Raw genomic sequence first — 21,376 nt, 5'->3', positions numbered from 1 at the left:
AATAGAACAACACACACACACACACACAACTTAATTTATGTATTAACGCTTTGAATGAAGAATGAAGCTTTGATGTATGAAATTATAGGTTGTCTTTGGTTTTATTAATTGATAATTATTCCGATTTATCCTCTTGTATTGCTGGGTAAATAATGGTATTTTGAACAAAAGACATTTATTGTATTCCGTTTCGAAGATGACGACAACTCATTCGATGCTTGAAATTTTATGACAATTACCATATCACAGTGCATAACCTTGCATACGGGATATGGCTTTTTTCTGTCGAAATCAGAAATATAACTGAGACGAAACACGGGACTGAATAAAGCAGTTAGTTTTTGGAATTAAATTTAAGTGACCTAATTGTCAGCAATATATAATGCTACGAACAAGGAAGTCGGTCAATTTTACATTTTTAGTCCCGCATACTTAGTCAAAGATAAAGTACTAATAAATGTACATATTGATAACATATAAGTATGAATTTCTGAATAACAATTTTCTGATTATTAAAATGTTCATGTTTGTACTCATTATATGTTCGTATCAGCAAATTTTATTGATTATATTTTAGAAAATTTCAAGGCAACACTTTGAAGCCATAAATAAGTTTCATTTGGCTTATATGTTTAAATGGTTCAAAAGTCCACAAATCAGTGTAGCGGCTGCAACAAAAAGGAAAGAACAATTTACACAAGGTCCTTTTGAAATAGCTACTTCCTGCTTGTACATTCCCGAGTCTTCAATACAAATTCTGGCGCGAACTCCACTGGTACTACTCGGTACCAGAGCAAACTCTCCGTCAAACATAAAACGTTGTGTTATAGTATTGAAAAGTATTGTATTGTCATGGGTAAGAATAAAATCAGATTGCCTTAGTTCAACTTGATTGCACACGTAGAGTTTGGTGATCAAATGTACATGCTTGCGTTGAAAATGATATGTTCTTTGGAAAAGCAATATGAACTGTGGTATAGCCAGAGAAGCTGAAAGATTGTTGTGCTCAGACAGAGCTTCCTTATCGTGCACCGTCGCAAGCGACATGAACGTTGACTTGAAAACAAATCTGGAATTGTTATGTTCTAGAATCCAGTCCCGTGCCACCATTTTCCTAATATTTTTCAGCAGAAAACTCAGTTGTACTGCTGATACATTGTTACTTACTACGACAAGTAAAGTAGTGTGATTTTGATATCCATCGGTAAGTTCATAAAATATGGCTTCAGTAGACCAATATTTTGTCCATGGTGATTTAAGAGCAGGTAATCTGTTCGTCATACGACCAAACTCGATACGAAACACCTCATACATATTGACAACTCCTGCTATGGTAAGGTTAATATATACATTCCATACTTGATCGTACCAAATTTTGTATAGATATTTGCATTCACCAGTTCTATCTCGTAGTTGCGCTGTTGGGCAAAGCATTGGTCGGCATCGGCTGTTCTAAATGAAAGGAAGAAAAATAGTCATTCAAATATTGATTTTACACAATAAGTAAATACAAAAATGTAAATTTGGTTGTAATTGCATATTCCTAATTTTATCTCTAATTGTGCTACGCAGATAATAGGTATGGATAGATTTGATAAAATTGATAAATTTGATATAAAAGCGTCATGATGTTCAATAAGACGTGCACGAATGAAGATAAATTACCAATTGTACAATATGCATAGTACCCATTGACAGAACTGCGCGTTAATATTGGTTAGTATATTTTCCCGTTCGTGACCATAGTTCCTATTGTATACCTAGGGGTAGAGTAAACCATGTGCAGTGGCATTTTCTTTCTGGTATGGTGCCAGTGAACCGTGAAGCTCATAACATTATTACATGTATATAGATTTATACTGAATTGCTTTTACATTAGGTACATAAATAATAGTAATTAAACTCTTCAACGTTGCCATGATTGATGATAATATTTCCAAAAGCTTCAACATTTGTATCTGACAAATGCACTGGTTATAAATATACACATGCAGTTGTGGTTTTAATTGTTATGTATCTTAAAATTAAACTGGCTAAAACAATTTTATGCAATAGTAAGCATCTTTTAAAGATTTCATATGACCATTAAACAAAGAGAAACTACTTTTGAACAAGAGGGCAATTATGGCCCATGGTTTCCCACTTGATTTACACCACTGGTTAGGCATGGACAATGTTTGTGAAATTATAAAGTAGTACCTGTGTTTTTTCAGGTGGGGGAAGGCTGGGTTAGAGGCTGAGGGAATGATGACATAGGATACTAAGAGACAGTATCAAACAGAAGACTTTTAAAATTTCCACTACATACATACAGGAAAACCATGGCGGCCATGGTTTTTGACGAAACAAACTATTTTTTGCAATATTTGTAAAGGATAATTAACCCACGAAATATTTCTGTAAAATTATTTTTAAATCAGGCCAACAGTTTCTGACAAGAAGATTGTTAACAATTTCACTAAATACCTATAGGAAAAAAGGAGTACGCCCCCAAGCGGTCATGTTTTTGAATAATTTGAACAATCTTGGTAGAGGGTCACACAAGAACCATTTATGTAAAATCATTTTAAATCGGGTCAGGCGTTCATACAGGTAGACCACTGTATAAATATTGGGAAAAGAGACCACGCCTCCAGGTGGTCATGTTTCTTGAATAATCGGTATAATTTGAACAATCATCATAACAAGTAACAGAAGGACCACAAATGTGAAATTTTAAAATCGGACCTGCAGTTTTGTTTCATAAAAGAAGAATTTCAAACATTCCAATTAAAAATTAATGTATAGGGAAAAATAACCAAGCCGTTTGGCGACTAAGTTTTTTTGACGAATCGTAATAATTTGATCACCCTTTTAAGAAGATCGCACAAGGACCATTTGTGTGATTTTTTTTTGAAGAAGAAGAAGAACCGACATAATTTGATCATCCTTAGTAGATGGTTACTTAAGGACCATTTGTGTGAAATTATTTTAAAATATGACAAGAGGTTTGAGAGGTGATGCCATTTAAAGATATTTCTATTTTTAGCTCTGGCAGCCACTTTGTGCAATCAAGCGAAACGGTTTGGATAGTTTTGGTAGAAGACCACCCAATAAATATTTAGGCGAAATTTCATCAAATTTCACCACACGGTTTTTGAGATGTCGTTTAAAGTAAAGTGCGGTTTTGCGCATGATACATTGTCCCATTAGAGGAAAATTTGTACAAAGTAATATTAGAATCCCTTGATGGATATTTGAGTTACAGACAGGAAAAACACCCTGCTGACACTAATTCTAAGTATGACCTTGACCTTTGATCTAGGAGTCCGAGTCTCGCACATGTCAAAGTTTCATTGAGGGGAACATTTTTGCCATCCCTGACAAAGCTACAGTCCGGACACCAATTCAGGACAAACAAAGTAACGAACAGTCGAACGGACGGCTACTGAAATCCCTATATGCCTCCCAAGGTGGAAAAATGGTCATAGTCCTGATTGGATGCAACAAAATGGTTTGTTTAGCATGCTGACTCATAGTATTATTATGAATTTAATATAATTAAGTTTAAAGGCTACAGTTTTTTTTATCATAGTTCGATTAAATTTGGAAGAAATTATTAATTATTAATGTCTGATTAAGCTTCTGTATTTTATGTATGTTGCAATCATATGTGTGAAAATGGAGTTAGTAGAATGTAGAGGTAATACACGTTTTTCGTGTATAAACGTCTGTAGAAACAGTTATTCATCTTCCAGATAGTTCCATTACATCTTTTTAAAGTTGATTTAAACTTCTCCCTTTGCCTGTTACACATAAACATATGATTTCTTCTTTTTTTTCGATTGGGAAATTATGTCAGCGTTGACATTAAAAAAGATTTTGGGCGGAAGATATTTAGCTAAAATATCTTGGCATATTCCCTTTAATGACACCGTGCATATTCATATGCACCAAGTAAAATAAACAATGATTTTGCTTCTAAATGGGAAACAAGTTACTACCTTAAGTTACATGTCCTCTACGTGAAGTAGGGGAAAAATAAATTATTTTCCCGAACGGGAATTTTCCCTTACAGTTATTACAAAGATTGCTATGTATTCGTTGTCTCTTTTTCATATGCCGGATCCAAGCTTTATTTTGTTTGCGGATAAATTACGCTTCAAATGCGGCGAACTACCTTAATTGCGACCAAATTTAATATTTGAATACAGTGCAGTAATAGAATATCAAGTATCAACGTATAGAGAAATAATCCTGATAGTGTTAATATAATGTTGTGTAGCTCTATAATAGATCCGAGGTCGTTCAAAATTTTCCGAGGGCAAAGCCTGCGACTAATTTGGCAGACTGATGATATTTACCTAGCCACTGTTATTTTTAAAGCTTTAACATGATTACTTATGAAAAGCCGCTGTAAAACAGTTTCCATTTACAACTACTCAGACACTACGAGTTTACCCCAACGGCATTGTCTTGAGAGAGATTTAAATATGCTTTAAGCTTTCTAACCCATTCGAATTATAATGAATTTGTATAAACCAGTTAAAAGGATTTATCAGCCGGGGAATACGAAAAAGTGCGGTGTTAGCTCGGTCAAAAAAAATTGCACACCAAGTAAATCACGGACAGAAAGGTTGAAGGAAATAAGGTTGTAAACAAGGGGATGAATTGTAACTCGTGATATAGTAGCAGTTATAACGATGTTACATCTGCTATTGCAAAGGTTCTTATTTTACACCGACCATTCACATACATTTAAAATGTCACACGCCATTGGAATTTCTGGAGCCCCTTCTAATTTATTGATCCGAACTTCATTTATTAAACTGCTGTCAATCAACCCGGAAAGTCCGCGTGCCTGAGGTTGTCCGCCAAAAAAGGATGACCCAGTCTTTATACACATCGTTTCCCCGTTGAAATACTCAGCATTACAGATACTGCAAAATACATTGAAATACAGTTTTAGGCCGCGGTACGGCGATATAAACCCACTTCTACACAGTTTTACTAAATCTTCACTAGAAAGTCCTGTCTCATGCAGTACATTAGATTCAGTCGAATCAGGGCACGTTTCTATAGGCGGATCAACAAAGCATTTCAATGGCCGGATATCATTCCTATTACCCGGATAGACGAAATATACCAAAACGTTATCATTTATGTAGTTTAAGTCTGACCAAGAAATGAAATTGCATGCGTCTGCTGTATGGCAATTAAGTATGGCATCCCAAACTACGCCGTCAGTTACACCATCATTAGTTGCACATGCAATATTTTTGTATATCTGTTTACGTTCTGGAGAGTACACGGGATACAAACTACCCCAGGGAGCCACGTTTTCTTCCCCACAAGACATATTTGATCCAGATTTTTTATCATCTTGGTCATGGTTTGGCAGCGAAGAAATCATGTAGTACGACCGGTAATTCATTCGATCCTTTATCAGCGGAGCTGTCGTTGGGAAAATACAGGCAAGCCCCTTTTCCAGAACTTCCAAACTATTATCTTGATTCGGAAATGGCAGTCTTTTTGGAAAACAACAGTTTCCACTTTCCTCGCAATCTGGTCCGCATGAACATTCTGGAATATGTAAGAAAATACGCTATTATAATTTTCTAAAAAATTAAAATTAGTGTGTGAGATGTTTTCAAAATAAAGCATTTATGTAAATTTAAGTGACAAACGAATTGAACTATTACTTTTCGACAACCTTCCAGCTTTCATGACTAAAATAAAGCGTTTCAGAGCATGATAACTGTCTGTGTTACTGCTGAAGCATTTAAGTCATCTATGACATCGTCCGAAATAAGATATTTAAAATGCAGCAGTTTTAACATTCTGTCAAAATATGCTGTGATATTTCAAGTTATGTTTTGATCACAAAAATAAAGTTTAAAATCAATTATGCATGAAAACGAAATGATCCCGGTATAACAAATTTGACGCGGTATACATGTAAGCTGTCTCTGCTGACCGTTTGGTTTACACATTAAACAAGTATAGACAATTGGAAATGTTAGCTGTTTTCCATTACAAAGCAAAAGCAAAAGGAGGTAGATGCAAGGGCACTGATATTTACTTCAAGTGCTTCAAGTTCTAAAAGTATTAATTTTGATACATTCTCTGATGTTTTACGAGAATAAAAATGTAAATCTCCAATCTCGTTCTGCAAAAGAAAAAACATACCGGAACAGTTTTTTTTTTCAGTTATACCGAAAGTTCAATGCTATCTAGCGTTGGTATAGGTTTTCAAAAGGGCATTTTTAACAATGGTTTTTTTTTTTTTCGTAATGCTGAGAGCCTTGTTCTCGGTGCTTCCGAGGGATCTACTTTCCAGTTTTAATGATAAAATGTTTGTCCAAAAGAGGAGTTAGTAAGAGCAATGGAAGTGCTGATGATAGAGATTGGTAACAAGAGGTAATTGAATTGTGTCACTGTTTTAAATCGTAACACAGAGCAAAGTTATTCCAAACTTACCTGTACAGCAAGATTCAGATCCAGACGGAAACGCTTTCTCCGGTGCACGTGATGTTTGATTCTCACGACATACATTTGCACCAGGGCACAGTTCCCCAATGATATCTGGTAAGCGTGTCAGAATGGACGTGTTTTTGTCCGAATAACATTCTCCCAACAGTGCATTGCATGCCAGAACAAATAAGACGCTCAACATGTTATCTGCAAATCGTAAGTAAAAGGCATTTAAAGAAGCTGGATGTAATAGTTCTGTTAAATTTGTGTTATAGTGTATTCATTAACCGCGCTTGCTAACTTTTAATTTATCAAACAAATAAAAGATCGCTGTAAGAATTAACCGACATAATAACATTTAACATGCTATTTTTAATTCATTATCCATTTTTGAATCCGCGTCTATTACATGTACAATTAGCCTATTAATAAGAGGGGTACATCTTTCTACTAAATCTTATTTGAAATGATACTTTAAACTAATTGTGTTATCGATAACTCTAACGTGCACAGTTCTGTAATTTTAGAACATGATAGGAGTTGTGGTTGGTGCACATGTGACCTCCAATATCGTGTATGTCAAATGTTGTTATTATTTGCCGGCTTCGGATTGGTTGAAAAATGTGTAGAGAAACCCATAGCATTCAGTGAGACTTCAGCTGATTGGTAAAAAATGTAATGCTTTGAATCCTAAAAATATCCTTAAAATCTGGAAATGTAATGTTTTCTGTGCATTTTGAAGTATTTTATAGCTGCCTGACTGTATATTTAACTCTGAAAATAGCAATTTAGTGAAGTATGTACTTGTTGAATTTCACCACTAAATTCCATGCACAGTTGAGGGTGGTTGTCTTTTAATGGAAATAGAAAAAAATTGAATCAGGCATGCCCATGTAAAAATGTTATTTTTTTGTGTCTGGAAGGCTATTTGACAGGGTAAATGGCACCTCATGTGTCAACAAAAGTTTTGAGGGGTTCCTACAGAGTCATTTCTTACAATGTAAGCCTATGGAAAATCTAATAGCAGTGTCTGACCTAAAGAAGGTTTCATTTCAACTGTGGCTTAACTGAAGTAACAGATACAGAAAATAGATTTTGCTATTTAACATGCTTCTGCTGGCGTTTTTAGCAGAATCAAAGCTTCCAAGGTTGTTCTAAGTACTATAATTGCAGGAATTTAAACAAGTATAGGTAGATACTTTTAGCCAATATCAAGACCAGAGGTGCTCAAACTTTGTATTAAAATATATTCAAATATGTCTTTTCATGTGATCCAAGTGATATTTCAAGTTTTTGGTGTCTGCATGGATTCAGAATTTTCTCATTGAGCAGGATATTAAGGAGGGGTAGAGTGTTGGATGAATGCATTGCTATTTTCTTGTAAATCTTTTATTTAGGTCTCAGAACATACTCAACTGGCTGTGGTTCCATGAAGATTTTTGAACAAGATTGTAGGAAAACCATGTACTGACAGTGCCAGAATGCTTACTGATAAATAAATGTAGAGGTATGACACTAAAATACATAGTTATAGGCAGACTTAACTTAAGTTTTGCCCCTACAACCATCAAAATTATATATATATATTTTTTCTCTTTTCCTTGAAACAATGAAAGTCTCCGGGGTGCCATTTTTGCCATTTTTATTTCTCTTTTTGTGTGAACAAAGATAATGTATCACTTATTTCAGATTTTTTACTGATTCAGATGCTCAATTTAAAGCTCAGTTGGAAGCAGGAATATCATTGAAAGTAGAATATTAAAATATCTGTAAGCTTGCTGCTCACAATATTTTATCAAAACAGTACATTAAAGGACACATGAATATTGTGTAAAGACTCTGCTAGATAGACATTGCTCTAGAATCACTTATTCAGTACAATGTGTTGTTTGTGGGGTTCAGCTGGAAGTTATATTACAAAAATTAGTTATTTTACTTGTATTGTTTAAGTGGCCAGTCTTCAGTTACATTATATAGGCATTCTAAGGATCAAACAGTTGTCTATTGTGTGCTGTCATGTTGGATAGAGCAGGAGAGGTATATGCCATTTGAACACATTTCTTTGGGGGTAAGTTGATACAAATATTTGCTTTCCAGCATAATGTATAGCTTTTAAAACTCATTTTTAGTATTGTTGTTAGTCAGGGTGTCAGAAAAATGCCAAAATTGAGCCAAGGAGTTATCAGAAATGAAAAAGTATTACATATTTTAAGTGAATTATCTCCCTTTAATTGTTTGTAATTCTTATAGTTCTGCTTTTAACTGTTTCATTGAAGTATTTTGGGCTCAACACTATTATTTTCAGGCAAGAGTAGTTTGTCAGGCATTCTTAATTGCAAAAATATGTTCTAAAATATGTATTTGCCATTTCCATGGTCAAAATATGTGTGAAAATAACCTTCAAATGGCACTTCAGGGGTGGTTGACTGTCATTTATTTGAGAGTACAGCAATTTTCAACAACAAAATTGATATACCTGGCAAGATTATGTCTCCTTTTGCTTACATTTGCATCATTTTTATATAATTTGTTGTCTTTCAATGGGAAAAATGCTTATATCTATGGCACAATGGCCAAAAACTGATGACAAAATATGCAGCAGAGGTCTGTTTGAAAGACATGTAAGGTGCAAAATGCTCTAATGACAGTGTCAATAGTGAGTAATCTTTATGTTAATATCAGCTGGTGTTTATTTATTGTATTTTGAATGCTTAAGTCATTTTCAGTAATCCCCTAGGATGAGAAATGTGTTGATAATGCAGAAAAACACTGTTTTTGTGATGGGTGGGGTATGAAAACAGCTCTTTGCAGTAGCATTTATGCTTGAAAGTGTATATAAGTAGTATTTGGTTGAAGGGGACTATATTCATTCAATACAGGAGGAGTTTCATGTATATTACCTCAACATTGACTCCATGGTGATCATTTAAATAAGAAAAGAGCTGTCGGAGGACAGCAACGCTCGACTATTCAACAGCCTTTTCGAAAAAGGGGCATAATATAGTAAAAAAGCAAAATAGAGTTATGGAACCTGCATAGTGCTTATCAGCTCATGACAGTGGACAAGTGTATGAAGTTTCAATCCATTCCCATTAGTGGGTACTGAGATACGGCTTACATATAAGAATTTAACCCAAAACTCCTAAGTTGAAAAAGGGGCATAATTTTGTAAAATGTGAAGTTGAATTATTGACCCTTTGCACTGCATGTCATATCATGACAGTGAACAAGTGTGTGAAGTTTCAATCCTTCCCCATTAGTGGATACTGAGATACCAGCTTACATACAAAAACTTAACCAAACATTTCTATGTTGAAAAAGGGGCATAATTTTGTAAAAAAGCAAAATAAAGTTATGGGACCTGCTTTGTGCATGTCAACTCATGACAGTGAACAAGTGTGTGAAGTGTCAATCCATTCCAATTAGTGAGTACTGAGATACCAGCTTACATACAAAACCTTAACCAAAAAATTCTAAGTCGAAAAAGGGGCATAATTTTGTAAAAAAGCAAAATAAAGTTATGGAACCTGTGCAGTGTAAGTCAGTTTATCACAGTGAATAAGTGTGTGAAGTGTCAATCCATTCCCACAAGTGGTTGATGAGATACCAGCTTGCATACAAAAACTTAACCAAATCGGGACGCGGACGCCGACGCATGGGTGAGTCCAATAGCTTTACTATTCTATGAATAGTCGAGCTAAAAATGCAGTTTTACTCCATATTTTCAATATAGCTGATTTAAGACACTGTGACACACTATAGCTAAAAGGGGACAAGAGGTATGGATTTGGGATGAGAGTAAAAATAACACATTTGTTACTTTGGTAAGCGTTTACTTTAAAATTATAATAGCTGAAATGCATGTATACTAAAATTTTGTATTCTCTTTAGGTCAAATGTTGTTATTATTTGCCGGCTTCGGATTGGTTGACAAATGTGTAGAGAAACCCGTAGCAGTGAGACTTCATCTGCTTGGTTAAAAATGTGTTGCTTTGTATCATGAAAATATCCTTAAAATCTGGAAATGTAATGTTTTCTGTGCATTTTGAAGTAATTTATAGCTGCACAGTTGAGGGTGGTTGACTTTGAATGGAAATAGAAAAAAAATTGGATCGGGTATGCCCATGTAAAAATGTTATTTTTCATGTCTGGAAGACTATTTCACAGGGTAAATGGCACCTCATGTGTCAACAAAAGTTTTGAGGGGGTCCTACAGAGTCATTTTTTACAATGTAAGCCTATGGAAAAACTAATAGCAGTGTCTGACTTGTATTACAACTGTCCGCTCGATGGCTAAGCCATACACGGTGTGTATTTTTTCTCTACGCCGCATTCATCGCCCAGGAAGCGTTTTCATTTATGTTCAGGATTTTTAAAAATCTTTTATGAGTTTTAATTATAGACACATTCCATATAATAAAACATCCGAGACAAATATATATATGACAGGTTTTTAACACAATGCAGCTTGCATTTCCACCACCGTCCATGAACAGGTTTAATCAAACCAAGCCTGCAACATATTCGTTTTCGTCGTGTTGGGCGACCTCTGGTTTTCCACCTTTTTTATATTTTAAAGAAATATCTGACACACGCCCTGAAATTCGGCTAATGTTACCTTATATATAGAAAAAATACAACGGCAATCCACAATCGTGTAAAAGAGTTTGTAATGAGTGCATCATAGGCTACTTAAACCAAGTTTTCATGTTTTGCATCATGCAATAATGTTCTGTATGCAGAAGGGTCGTGTTCTGGTATACATATTTTACTTCATCCAATAACATTGTTCAGAAGTTGAGATGAATCAAGTAGATGTTTCATTGCCATACGTCATTCTTGAACCAATTCATAAGCTTTAAACTGTGTTCCCCTTTTCAGTAATGGTGACCTTAACTTTGGCTCTACTGGGTTCATAAGCAACCATCAATCCCAAACTTTCACTTTGAGCAGAACCCGTATTTCTGTTTTAGGAACGATAACATCCACATTAACCCCAGTGCTATCCCAAACCGTCTCAATGAAAGCTAGTTTTGTAATAAGTTTTATTGCAATCGTGGATTCTTTACTCAAGCTGATACTAACACAATGTAGTAAGAGAAATACTTCTTGCAATTTAAGGACAAATTTACTGTTGATAATAATATTTCAAGAGTTCAATAAAATCTAGTAACGTGATGATAGTTTTATTTAATCTACGACCTCAACACTACTCTAAAAAGTCACAAAGTATAAAGTGTCTAAAATTGACCATCATTATAAAGCAGGAAATGTATGACAAAAACAAACGAAAATTATCCTCCATAACTTACAAGCAAACTTAATTGTGTAGGTAGAATTACCAGAAAGAGAGTGGTCCCTGTTTTCAGACATTTCGAGCTTATGAAAACATTTAAATGACTTGCATTTGTTGTATTGGCATATCATCTGATAACAAATGTCAAACTAACCATGAAAATGACATGCATTGTTACCTAAATGTTTCCGAAAGTACAACTAGTATAATTCACAATCGAAACACACATATGAAAATATTCGAGTTTCAATATAAAAATTCTTTTGTGACGGAGAGCTACCTCAAAGAAAAATCTGGTTTGTACAAGAATAACTAGATGTGTAAGTTTTCAATTCATCCCCACTAGCGGTAATACAAAAAGGGAAATACCTTGTAAAAATGAAACATAGAGTAATGAAACTCCGCATTGCATGTAAGATCATCACAGTGCACAAGTGTGTTAAGTCAAATCAGTTTCTATTAGTGGATACCACCTTACATTAAAAAAGATTGACTATAAATTGCCAAGTCCAAAAAAAGGGGCATAACTTTGTTAAAATGCAAAATAATAATTTGGAACCTGTCTGCTACAACTACATGTCAGATCATCACAGTAAATTTCAGTTATTCGAACAAGTGGATACTGAGATACAATTTTATTACAAAATCTAACCAACACTAGCTTTCAAAATTGAGCAAACCTGTAGAAGTGCAAGTTAAAGTTATGGAACGTGTTAATTTCATGTCATATCATCACATGGATCAAATTTGTAACATTTCGATCCTTCCAATAAGCAATTACTACGACATGAGAGGGACAATACTTAGTAACACTTACAAAAACATAATTAAAAATTGCAAATTCCAACAGAAAGGAGCATAGTTAAAGAGTAAAACAGTTATGAAACCTGTAAACTGTATCACCATTGTGAAAAGCTGTGTCAGTTTCAAATCGATTCCCACAAGAATTTACTGAGATACCAGCTTTTAATTCGGTACGACAACGCCAACTAATATGTTAATGAAAATAGCTATAATTTTCGAATCACCGAGCTGAAGTAACAAATCTAGTGTTTTGATTATTCATAATTATTTATGTGTACTGCGAATATTGAGGTCTCCGAGCTCCATTATACTAGAAGAAATGCTTTCCGATCAATGATATGAGAACGGCAGCGATGTCTTTATTGGTAATTCATCAGTATAACATATCCAAAACATCTAATTGTTTTGAACGCAACCATTGGTGTTCAGGTACGAATGAGTTATATCACAAAGGCGCGGCTTTATGGATTGGCATTTTACAAATAATTCGTAATAAAGGCACCACTTTTGGATGATACGACATATTTTACCTCTTTCTCGGAGAGGACGGGGAGGGCAAACCGCTTAATTAGTGAGAAGTTTTGTACAAACCTCTTTAAAGGCTTAATTAATTTCACCGTAATAAACAAGTAAACATCAGCAGTAAAATATGATTAAACTAAAACTGTTGCCATGGCTTATATACAAAAAAGAAAAAAAAAAACAAATACATATTCCGTGGGCAGAAACTGTCAATTATTCAAAATTTGTGTAAGATTTAGAAAGTTCATTATTTAAGAATAAATAGTCGAATAATGACTCTCTTCTTGTTTCATTTCAAATAAATTAGACACAACTGTCAATTATAACATTGCCATTTTGTTTTTGAGTGCAAATTGCTAAATTTGTACGAATTAGGGTTCAATCCTTTTGCTTATTTAATTGTGTCGTAATTGCTTTGCAGTGTTTATACAAGTATCACGCTAAAACTGTTGCCATGGCTTTTATATAAAAGCTCAATTACATCTCCCTGTGTTCAGAAAACTGTCAATTACTCAAAATATGTGAAGATTTAACGACGAGTGGTTATTTTAATTACAGAATAAATTGTCGAATAATGACCAACTTCATGTTTAATTCGAAACTAGAAACTAAACTAGAAACAACTGTCAAATAACAGCCTTTGTTATTTGACTTACATGACAAACAAAAAATACAACAAAACACGTTTTAATGCTGACTAGGGAGTATAAAATACTTTTAAAGGACGAAGGATACCGCCTAAAATGATTTAAAGTTTCATTCCAAAAGGAAAAAAAGAAGGTTGTCGTGTTGAGCGACTTGTGGAGTTTCCACTTTTCACTATGCATCTACGAGGGCTGTTCAAAAATAACGTAGACTTTTGCTGTCAAATGTTGCATATTGTGTAAATAATAATGTGACATATATCGTTGTAATTCGGAATCTTTCTGTAATTCGGTCATACATTTTTTATAACATTTCTGCTGATAGGCGAAGGTCGTCGAACGTTTTTATTACCATAGCTACGCATAACCGGCGCAGTCGCTTTTTGATCTGTCGTGATTTGAATTCGATCGCTAATGTTCGCACTAATAATACACTTGTTTGCCCAAAAATACACCAAAGTGCAGCAACACCTCAGGGCGACATGCACCTATAGTATGGCGTCATTCCGATGTGGGAGGCGGAGTGTTTAAACAAAGTGAGTGTTACTGTTTATAATGCATGTAATGTCGTCATCGACTCGCACGGATACTAAGACAATTGCTTAGTTATGGAGAAATTTTGGCGAACAGCAATTGAAATTCATAAACTAATGAAGCAGATGCCACAACAATGTTCAGTCATCTGTGTCTTTATCTTCAAGTGGTACAAACAATTCTCAAATGGTCCAGAATTGCTTAAAGACAGCGAAGATGAAGGGAGAAAACGGACAAACTGCGAATAGATGTTAACGCCAATGTATGACGCCCTAGATAAATACCAAGTTCTCACGTTGAGTACCCTGTCCGAGATGCGTATCATAAGTGTTTTTAGTATTCTAACCAAACAAATTCATATGACTTAAATATTGCTCATGAAAATTTATAAAATAAATTTACAAAAATGAATTATTGCAAACTTAATGAAAGCATCACCATGAAAACACGACGTCGTTAACGTCGTTGAAATATGATTGCCGTGCGCCGTGCGCCGTGTCCGTCTAAGTGACTGTTTTCGAGGAGGCGTAACTCCTAAATGCATGGTCATAATCACGTCAAATTTGCAGTGCAATTAGTAGAAAGATTGCATATTCATGATGGTATATTTCTATATGCTTACATCATAAAAATGATACACAAAAATATACAATGACAAACTATATTAAATAAAGACTAAACAACTCAGAAAGCACCGCCTTGCAATAAAAAGAGTGTAAACCAGTCAACTGGGCACCTGGGGGCCGTTTTATCAACGTTCTACGACATGTCGCAGGCATGTTTTTGTCTTAGAGGTGTCGCAGACAGTTCGGTACCGTTTTATCAACGTTTGTCGTGGTCTACGACGTCGTAGAAAATGTCGCAGACTTACGACAACATACGTGCCGTCGTAGACGTCTTAGCGACGTCAGTCTATTGTATTCAATATGGCCGCATTGTTGCATTTGTACAATTGCCAAGGAAGGAGAAATGATAGACTGTTCCGTGAAAGGATAGGATTGGATCAGTTAAGAGATTTTGAGGTGATGTCTAGATACCGGTTAGACAGAGTGTCGATCGAAGCTTTGATAGGGCTACTCGCTGACGACTTGATGAAACCTACACGGAGATCGTGTTCAATAAGTGCAGAAATTCAGGTGAGCCCTCCTTTTAATTTTGATTACTGCGGTTCCGCTCACTTTACCAAATTATTATCCTTTGCGCTTCTTACATTTTCTTTGCGCCTGTAACCATCTACCTGTAACCCTACTGTATAAATCATGGCCTTGACCTTGAAAAATATAACAAACATTGAAAGCACAGAGTAATGTTTTCAATGTTTGTTTAGGATCTATAATGGACCCTACATCTATATCAATGTACCTGAGCTAATGAATAAAATGTTAACTCCTTAAAAAGCACAGGATTTTTGTTACTTTCGCTGTAACCACATAGAACTACTGAGAAGACAGTCACTTTTATGGAAATAATTTAGCAGACAGGCAGAGGAATTGTCTATCAACCTGCAAGGCAGACCGATTTCACACAGGCTGGCATTTACCATAAGATAAGATAAAATATAAGTCTGATTTATGTCGTCAAGACAATTAATAAATTAATACAGTATAAGTATAACATACTGTAAGCTCTAACTGAGCCTTTTTAATTGACTACTGAGAGCACTAAAATATGAGCCGTGCCATGAGAAAACCAGCTAAGTGCTTTTGTGACTGTAATGGATCAGCACAGTCTGGTCAGGATCCATGCTGTTAGTGTTCAACTTGAGACAGTTAGCGAACAGCATTGCATCTGACCACAGGAGCCTGAAATTCTATCTATATAGGAGGGGTCATTTTTATATTTAGCCATTTTGGAGCATTATAGATAGAATTTCAGGCTCCTGTGATCTGACAAGACTGCGCGCATGCATCTTGTGGTGTGTGTCAACCAACTGAGCTAATCGGATATCATAGACATGTAATAGGAGCGGAAAAATGTGCAGCCCGATACAGGACTCGAACCTGCGACCTTCTGCTTGCAAGTCAGATGCTCAACCAACTGAGCTAATCGGACAACCGATATCATAGACAGATTATATACATTATATACACACTGCTGCAGGCTTTTTTATCATCCCATACAGTAGAATGCAACACAAGCTACAAAGCTCTTGTGCAACAAACCTGGTATCCAGTAACAGGTACTTATCTGTGCTTATTTTACCTCCTGTAGTAACCCTTTCATTGCCAAGTGCCGAGCAAGGTAGCTACCAGTACCTTTTTTCACGCCTTTGGTATGACATAGCCGGGGATCGAACCCCAGACCTCCAACATTCAAGGCATACACTTTACCACTATGCTCTAGAGGCAGTATATACATATGCAGCTCTGTAAATTATGTTGTAATGCCGTTATTTACTCTTGCCAGTGTCATATACATGATTGCAAAATAATTTATATTTCAGGTTCTTGTTACACTGAGATACCTGGCTAAAGGTAGCTTCTACTCGGAGGTAGCAGACCTTCATGGTGTAAGCAGGAGTAGTGTCTGCCATGCAGTCGAGTCAGTTGTCACAGCTATTAATGACAAATTAGACACCATAAGGTATTAAACCTTCTCATCTTTCAATTTAGGCAGCAGCATTTACAATTCATAGGGAGTTTCATGTTGCAGATCATGATCAGACTGTACAGATGTGTTTTGCTTGTGTCTGCCCACTTACTTGGACATTTAGATGCTGAGCAGTTTATCAGTGGCTGTCTAAATTTGTGTTACAACACAACCTTTTCTAAACCTTGTGACTGATTTCAACTGAATTTTACATGAAATTATGTCAACATAATGAGATATTTCAGCAAGCACAGTTCAAGGTTATACTAGTTTTGGTAAAGAGCTAGGCTTTTGTATAACAATAACAAACAATTGTTTGTAGAAATTAACATGACAACATTTTGAAGCTGATAAACTTGTATAGGTAATTGTACGTTTTTTTTTGTTTTGTAGATTTCCCTTGGAAAGCCTGAATTGTACAAAGTACAGTTTCTACAACAAATGCGGGTTGCCAAATGTCATAGGAGCAATTGACGGAACGCTTATTCCTATACAGGTATCATTCAGTCAATTTTATTGAACAATTTTTTCAGCACTTAATTTTTAATTTTATTTGATTGACAGTATGAATTGGTTTTCGTATATTTTATTGAAAAAATGTCCTAATTATGCGCGTGTTTGTGTGCGTGTGTGTGTGTGAATTTATACTTGCGCTAGCATTTTAGAACCAACTCCACCTGACCCTGCTGAATTTTTACAATGAACTGATCAATTTCAGGGCAGTGAGTTTTGAATCATATTTTTAGCAATCAGTTAAGATCTTGATCTGATTGCATAGTGGACTGGTATATCAGTTACTAGTATCAGTACATTTGACAGACTCTCTGGAAGAATTTTCACAAAAAAGTAAGGACTTGTCTTGTCCTTTGTGAGTCCCACAAAATAGGAATAATATTCTGTAAATTAATGATTATTTATTAATAAAAATCGTGAAAATATTCAAAAGTATTAACATACTTTTGAAATGTAACTGCATGGATTTACAGGCTGATATTCATATGCAATGTTATCAAAACTGGAAATATTTGTCTCCATCATCAAGAGGATTGAATTATAATATTTAATATTGTACCACATTATGTATATTAAAGGCATTTCTTTTTCTTGCCAACACAGGCCCCAGCAGAAAATGAGGCAGCATATGTTTGTAGGAAGGGGTTTCATGCCATAAATATGCAAGCTGTTGTTGACAGTAATATGAGGTATGTGTATTATATTTGTTTCATTTACATTTCATTTAATTTCATTTCCAGTAATCAAATGTTTAAAACTACCCTGTGTTGATTGTTAGTTACACTTTTCCCACTTTTTACAATGTATTGTTAAGTTAAAGATGCTTTAATTTATTAATACTGTCTTTTAAGTTTAAACAATTTCTCTTTATTAAATGCTCTAGTTGATTGGTTGACTAGTCTATATTTATTTGTTAGACATATTACTACCATTTCATGGTATATTAAGTTAAATGTGCTTGATTACCAACCCAGTTACATGTATCATTTTCAGATTTCTGGATATTGTTGCAAGGTGGCCTGGATCTCAACATGATTCTTTCATCTTCAACAATTGTGGATTGAAGGTATTTTCAAAGGCATTCATTGCAAATCATACCTTTTTGTATGGTTATAATAAGCAGTATTTCAATTCTGCACAAGATTGTTGTACCCAGGCAGACATTTCCACAAACAGATAAGTTGGTCCATTTGTGTAACAGTCTGCTTTTTGCCTGGTGTGTCAATTATACTTTCATTTTTAAAATATACATAACACATCAATATATTTAGTATTTCATTTTTGTTATATAACAGAGGCATTAAGTCAGATGTAGAACTTTCTCTGGCACGCTTATAAGAAGAAGGATTATTAATTTCATGTGTGTACTTTTTCCAGGATGTTTTGGAGTCTGCTGATTTAGGATATCTCCTTGGAGACAGTGGTTATCCACTCAGGAGTTATCTTATGACACCAATCTTAAATCCTTCATCAGTCGCTGAAGTAAACTTTAACAATCATCACAGTTCTGGCCGTTCTGTTGTAGAAAAGGCTTTTGGGGTTCTTAAATCCAGATTCAGGTAATATATATACATGTAAATACCTAGTAAGTTCATAGCATATAAATAGTTGAAACATAAGTAATTTCAGCAGCTTCTTGTTTATATTCTTAACCTTGTCAGCATAGTGCAATAACATCATGATAAATGTTAAAGAAAGAAACCTTGAACCCTTTTCTGCTAAGATTTGACCTTTAATGTAATATTACTGTAGTAAGATATGACTTCCTAAAATAATTGTATATTAATTTTCAGAAAATAAAAAGCTTATGTTATTTGTACATATGAGTAATTGTACCCCCGCTCCCAACAACAAAGTTGTAAGGGGGTGTATACAGTCTTGTGCACACCGTCTCTCCTCATCCCCATTAACACAATTTAATGAAACTTCACACAAGTGATCAGTAACAACAGTAGTTGTGCATGGGGCATGTTAGGTTCTTCCAGAAAAAAATGCAGAGTTATGGGACTTTGGTTTTTGTTACTATACTATATACATAGACACTGTCTTGTGCGCACCATCTCTCCTCATCCCCATTAACATAATTTAATGAAACTTCACACAAGTGATAAGTAACAACAGTACTTGTGCATGGGGCATGTTAGGTTCTTTCAAGAACAAAAATTGCAGTGTTATGGCACTTTGTTTTTGTTAACAGACTATGTACATACAGTCTGCATATGCAATCTTATGCGCGCCTAATCTTTCGAACCCTTGCACACAATTTAATGAAATTTCACACAAGTGATCATTACCAACTCTAGTTGTGCATGGGGCATGTTTTGTTCTTTTAGATAAATATTCTGCATAGTTATGGCACTTGCTTTTTGTTACTATATTGTATACATACAGTCCACATAATTATGCAGGGGGGGGGGGGGGGGGGGGGGTACATTCTCATCTCCTTTAGTGATAGCTCTAGTTTTGTTTGACATACAAGTGCTTTCCTACTATTCTGTTCCAGTAAGCATAAGTCTGTAATATAGTAATAGTGATCTCTGATATTATCATGTTTCCAGGACTCGATCTCTAACCTGTGAATCGATTATATTCAAACTTGACAACTATGTTGGTTTCATTAATACACAGAAGTAAAACAAATATATCTATAGCCCATTGATTAACACTACTGTGAGTTAGTGTTGAGAGTGATAACTTTACATTGTAAGTTAGCTATCTCTAGGTGAGAACTTGTTGTGCCACAGAGATTGAAAAAAATCAGTAAAACTATAGCTTAGTACTGTATAACATTTGAATGACTTTCTCCAAAATTTTCTGCCTCCCTATTCCATGAATAAATCATTGTTAACTTTTTCAGGTGTTTACACAAGTCCGGGGGATGTCTGATGTTGAAACCAAGCAAGTGCTGCAAAGTCGCAGAAGCTTGTGTGAGGCTTCACAACTTCTGTATTGATAGACAGATACCACTGAATGAAGATTTGGCAGAAAGTGACACCAGTGATGACATTTCTGTATGCCAGCTGCCACCATCAAGGTCTGGCTCGGAGAAAAGGTCACGGCTGGTCCAATTATTTCAATGAAATCATTTATTTGGATTTGCTGTAAATGTGTTTTTTCAACATCAGTTTTGGCATTTACCGAAATAATAATGTAGACCAGTGGAGGTCGCGCCAGAATTTGTATCGAAGACTCGGGAATGTACAAGCAGGAAGTAGCTATTTCAAAAGGACCTTGTGTAAATTATTCTTTCCTTTTTGTTGCAGCTGCTGCACTGATTTGTAGACCAAGGAATTTATTGTTGCTTTTTTATGACATTTTTTGTCCGGGCTAAACTTTCTCCCCAATTTCTCATTCTCGGTAACCTCCTCCACCAACAAAATAACCTCCCCTTCGCTCCACTTCGATTTTTTAGTGACCTTATCGTCTGACATTTTGTGATAGACAACAATTTGACGTCACCGGAAATGTATACACAGACTGTGACTCGCGTGATTTATTGTCTACGACAAAGACTGCGACATTGTAGCGACATCGATCCTACGACACCTTTAGTAAAACGGTCGTAAGACAAAGTCGCAGAATAACGTCTGCGACCAATTTTTGTCGTTATCTGCGACACTTTGATAAAACGGCCCCCAAATGTCACTCTTACTCGCCACCATGTCTCACAGTTACTTACAGTTTGGAAGTGGTGGCATTTGCAACTTGTTTTGTTTTTGTTTACTACGTATATTTCCGTGTTTGTTATTTCTTACTTATACTCCCCTGTCATGTGTACGTGTGTGTTTGTGTTGCTGTGGGCTGCGTGTTGGGGGACTACATTTTTGGCTTTCCCTGTTTAATATATATTTTCGCCCTCTTAACCACGAAAGCGAAACCGCGAAAACAAGATGTTTTGATATATATGCAAGGCATCCTAAAGGTATGGTATATGCAGAGTGATTGCCGATTTATCGTAGGTAGTAAGAATTAAGGCTCTATCGTTTTCAACCTATAACGTAAGTTTCATTGTATGCTTGAG

General features: G+C 35.3%; 1 protein-coding gene across 1 annotated transcript; it reads left to right on the top strand.

The window, feature by feature from the left end:
• The first annotated feature begins 15,016 nt into the window (after positions 1-15,016).
• On the top strand, positions 15,017-20,513 carry LOC123539887 (putative nuclease HARBI1). The gene is made up of 7 exons (XM_053553108.1): positions 15,017-15,389; positions 16,697-16,836; positions 17,236-17,338; positions 17,959-18,044; positions 18,349-18,421; positions 18,733-18,914; positions 20,213-20,513. The coding sequence occupies exons 1-7, from the start codon at positions 15,180-15,182 to the stop codon at positions 20,433-20,435; spliced, it is 1,017 nt and encodes a 338-aa protein (XP_053409083.1). The 5' UTR covers positions 15,017-15,179; the 3' UTR covers positions 20,436-20,513.
• Positions 20,514-21,376: the final 863 nt, after the last annotated feature.

The sequence above is a fragment of the Mercenaria mercenaria genome, chromosome 1, assembly GCF_021730395.1.
Source record: "Mercenaria mercenaria strain notata chromosome 1, MADL_Memer_1, whole genome shotgun sequence".
Taxonomy (NCBI): domain Eukaryota; kingdom Metazoa; phylum Mollusca; class Bivalvia; order Venerida; family Veneridae; genus Mercenaria; species Mercenaria mercenaria.
The sequence above is the reverse complement of the archived record's forward strand: the minus strand, read 5'-3'. Positions and strand labels throughout refer to the sequence as shown.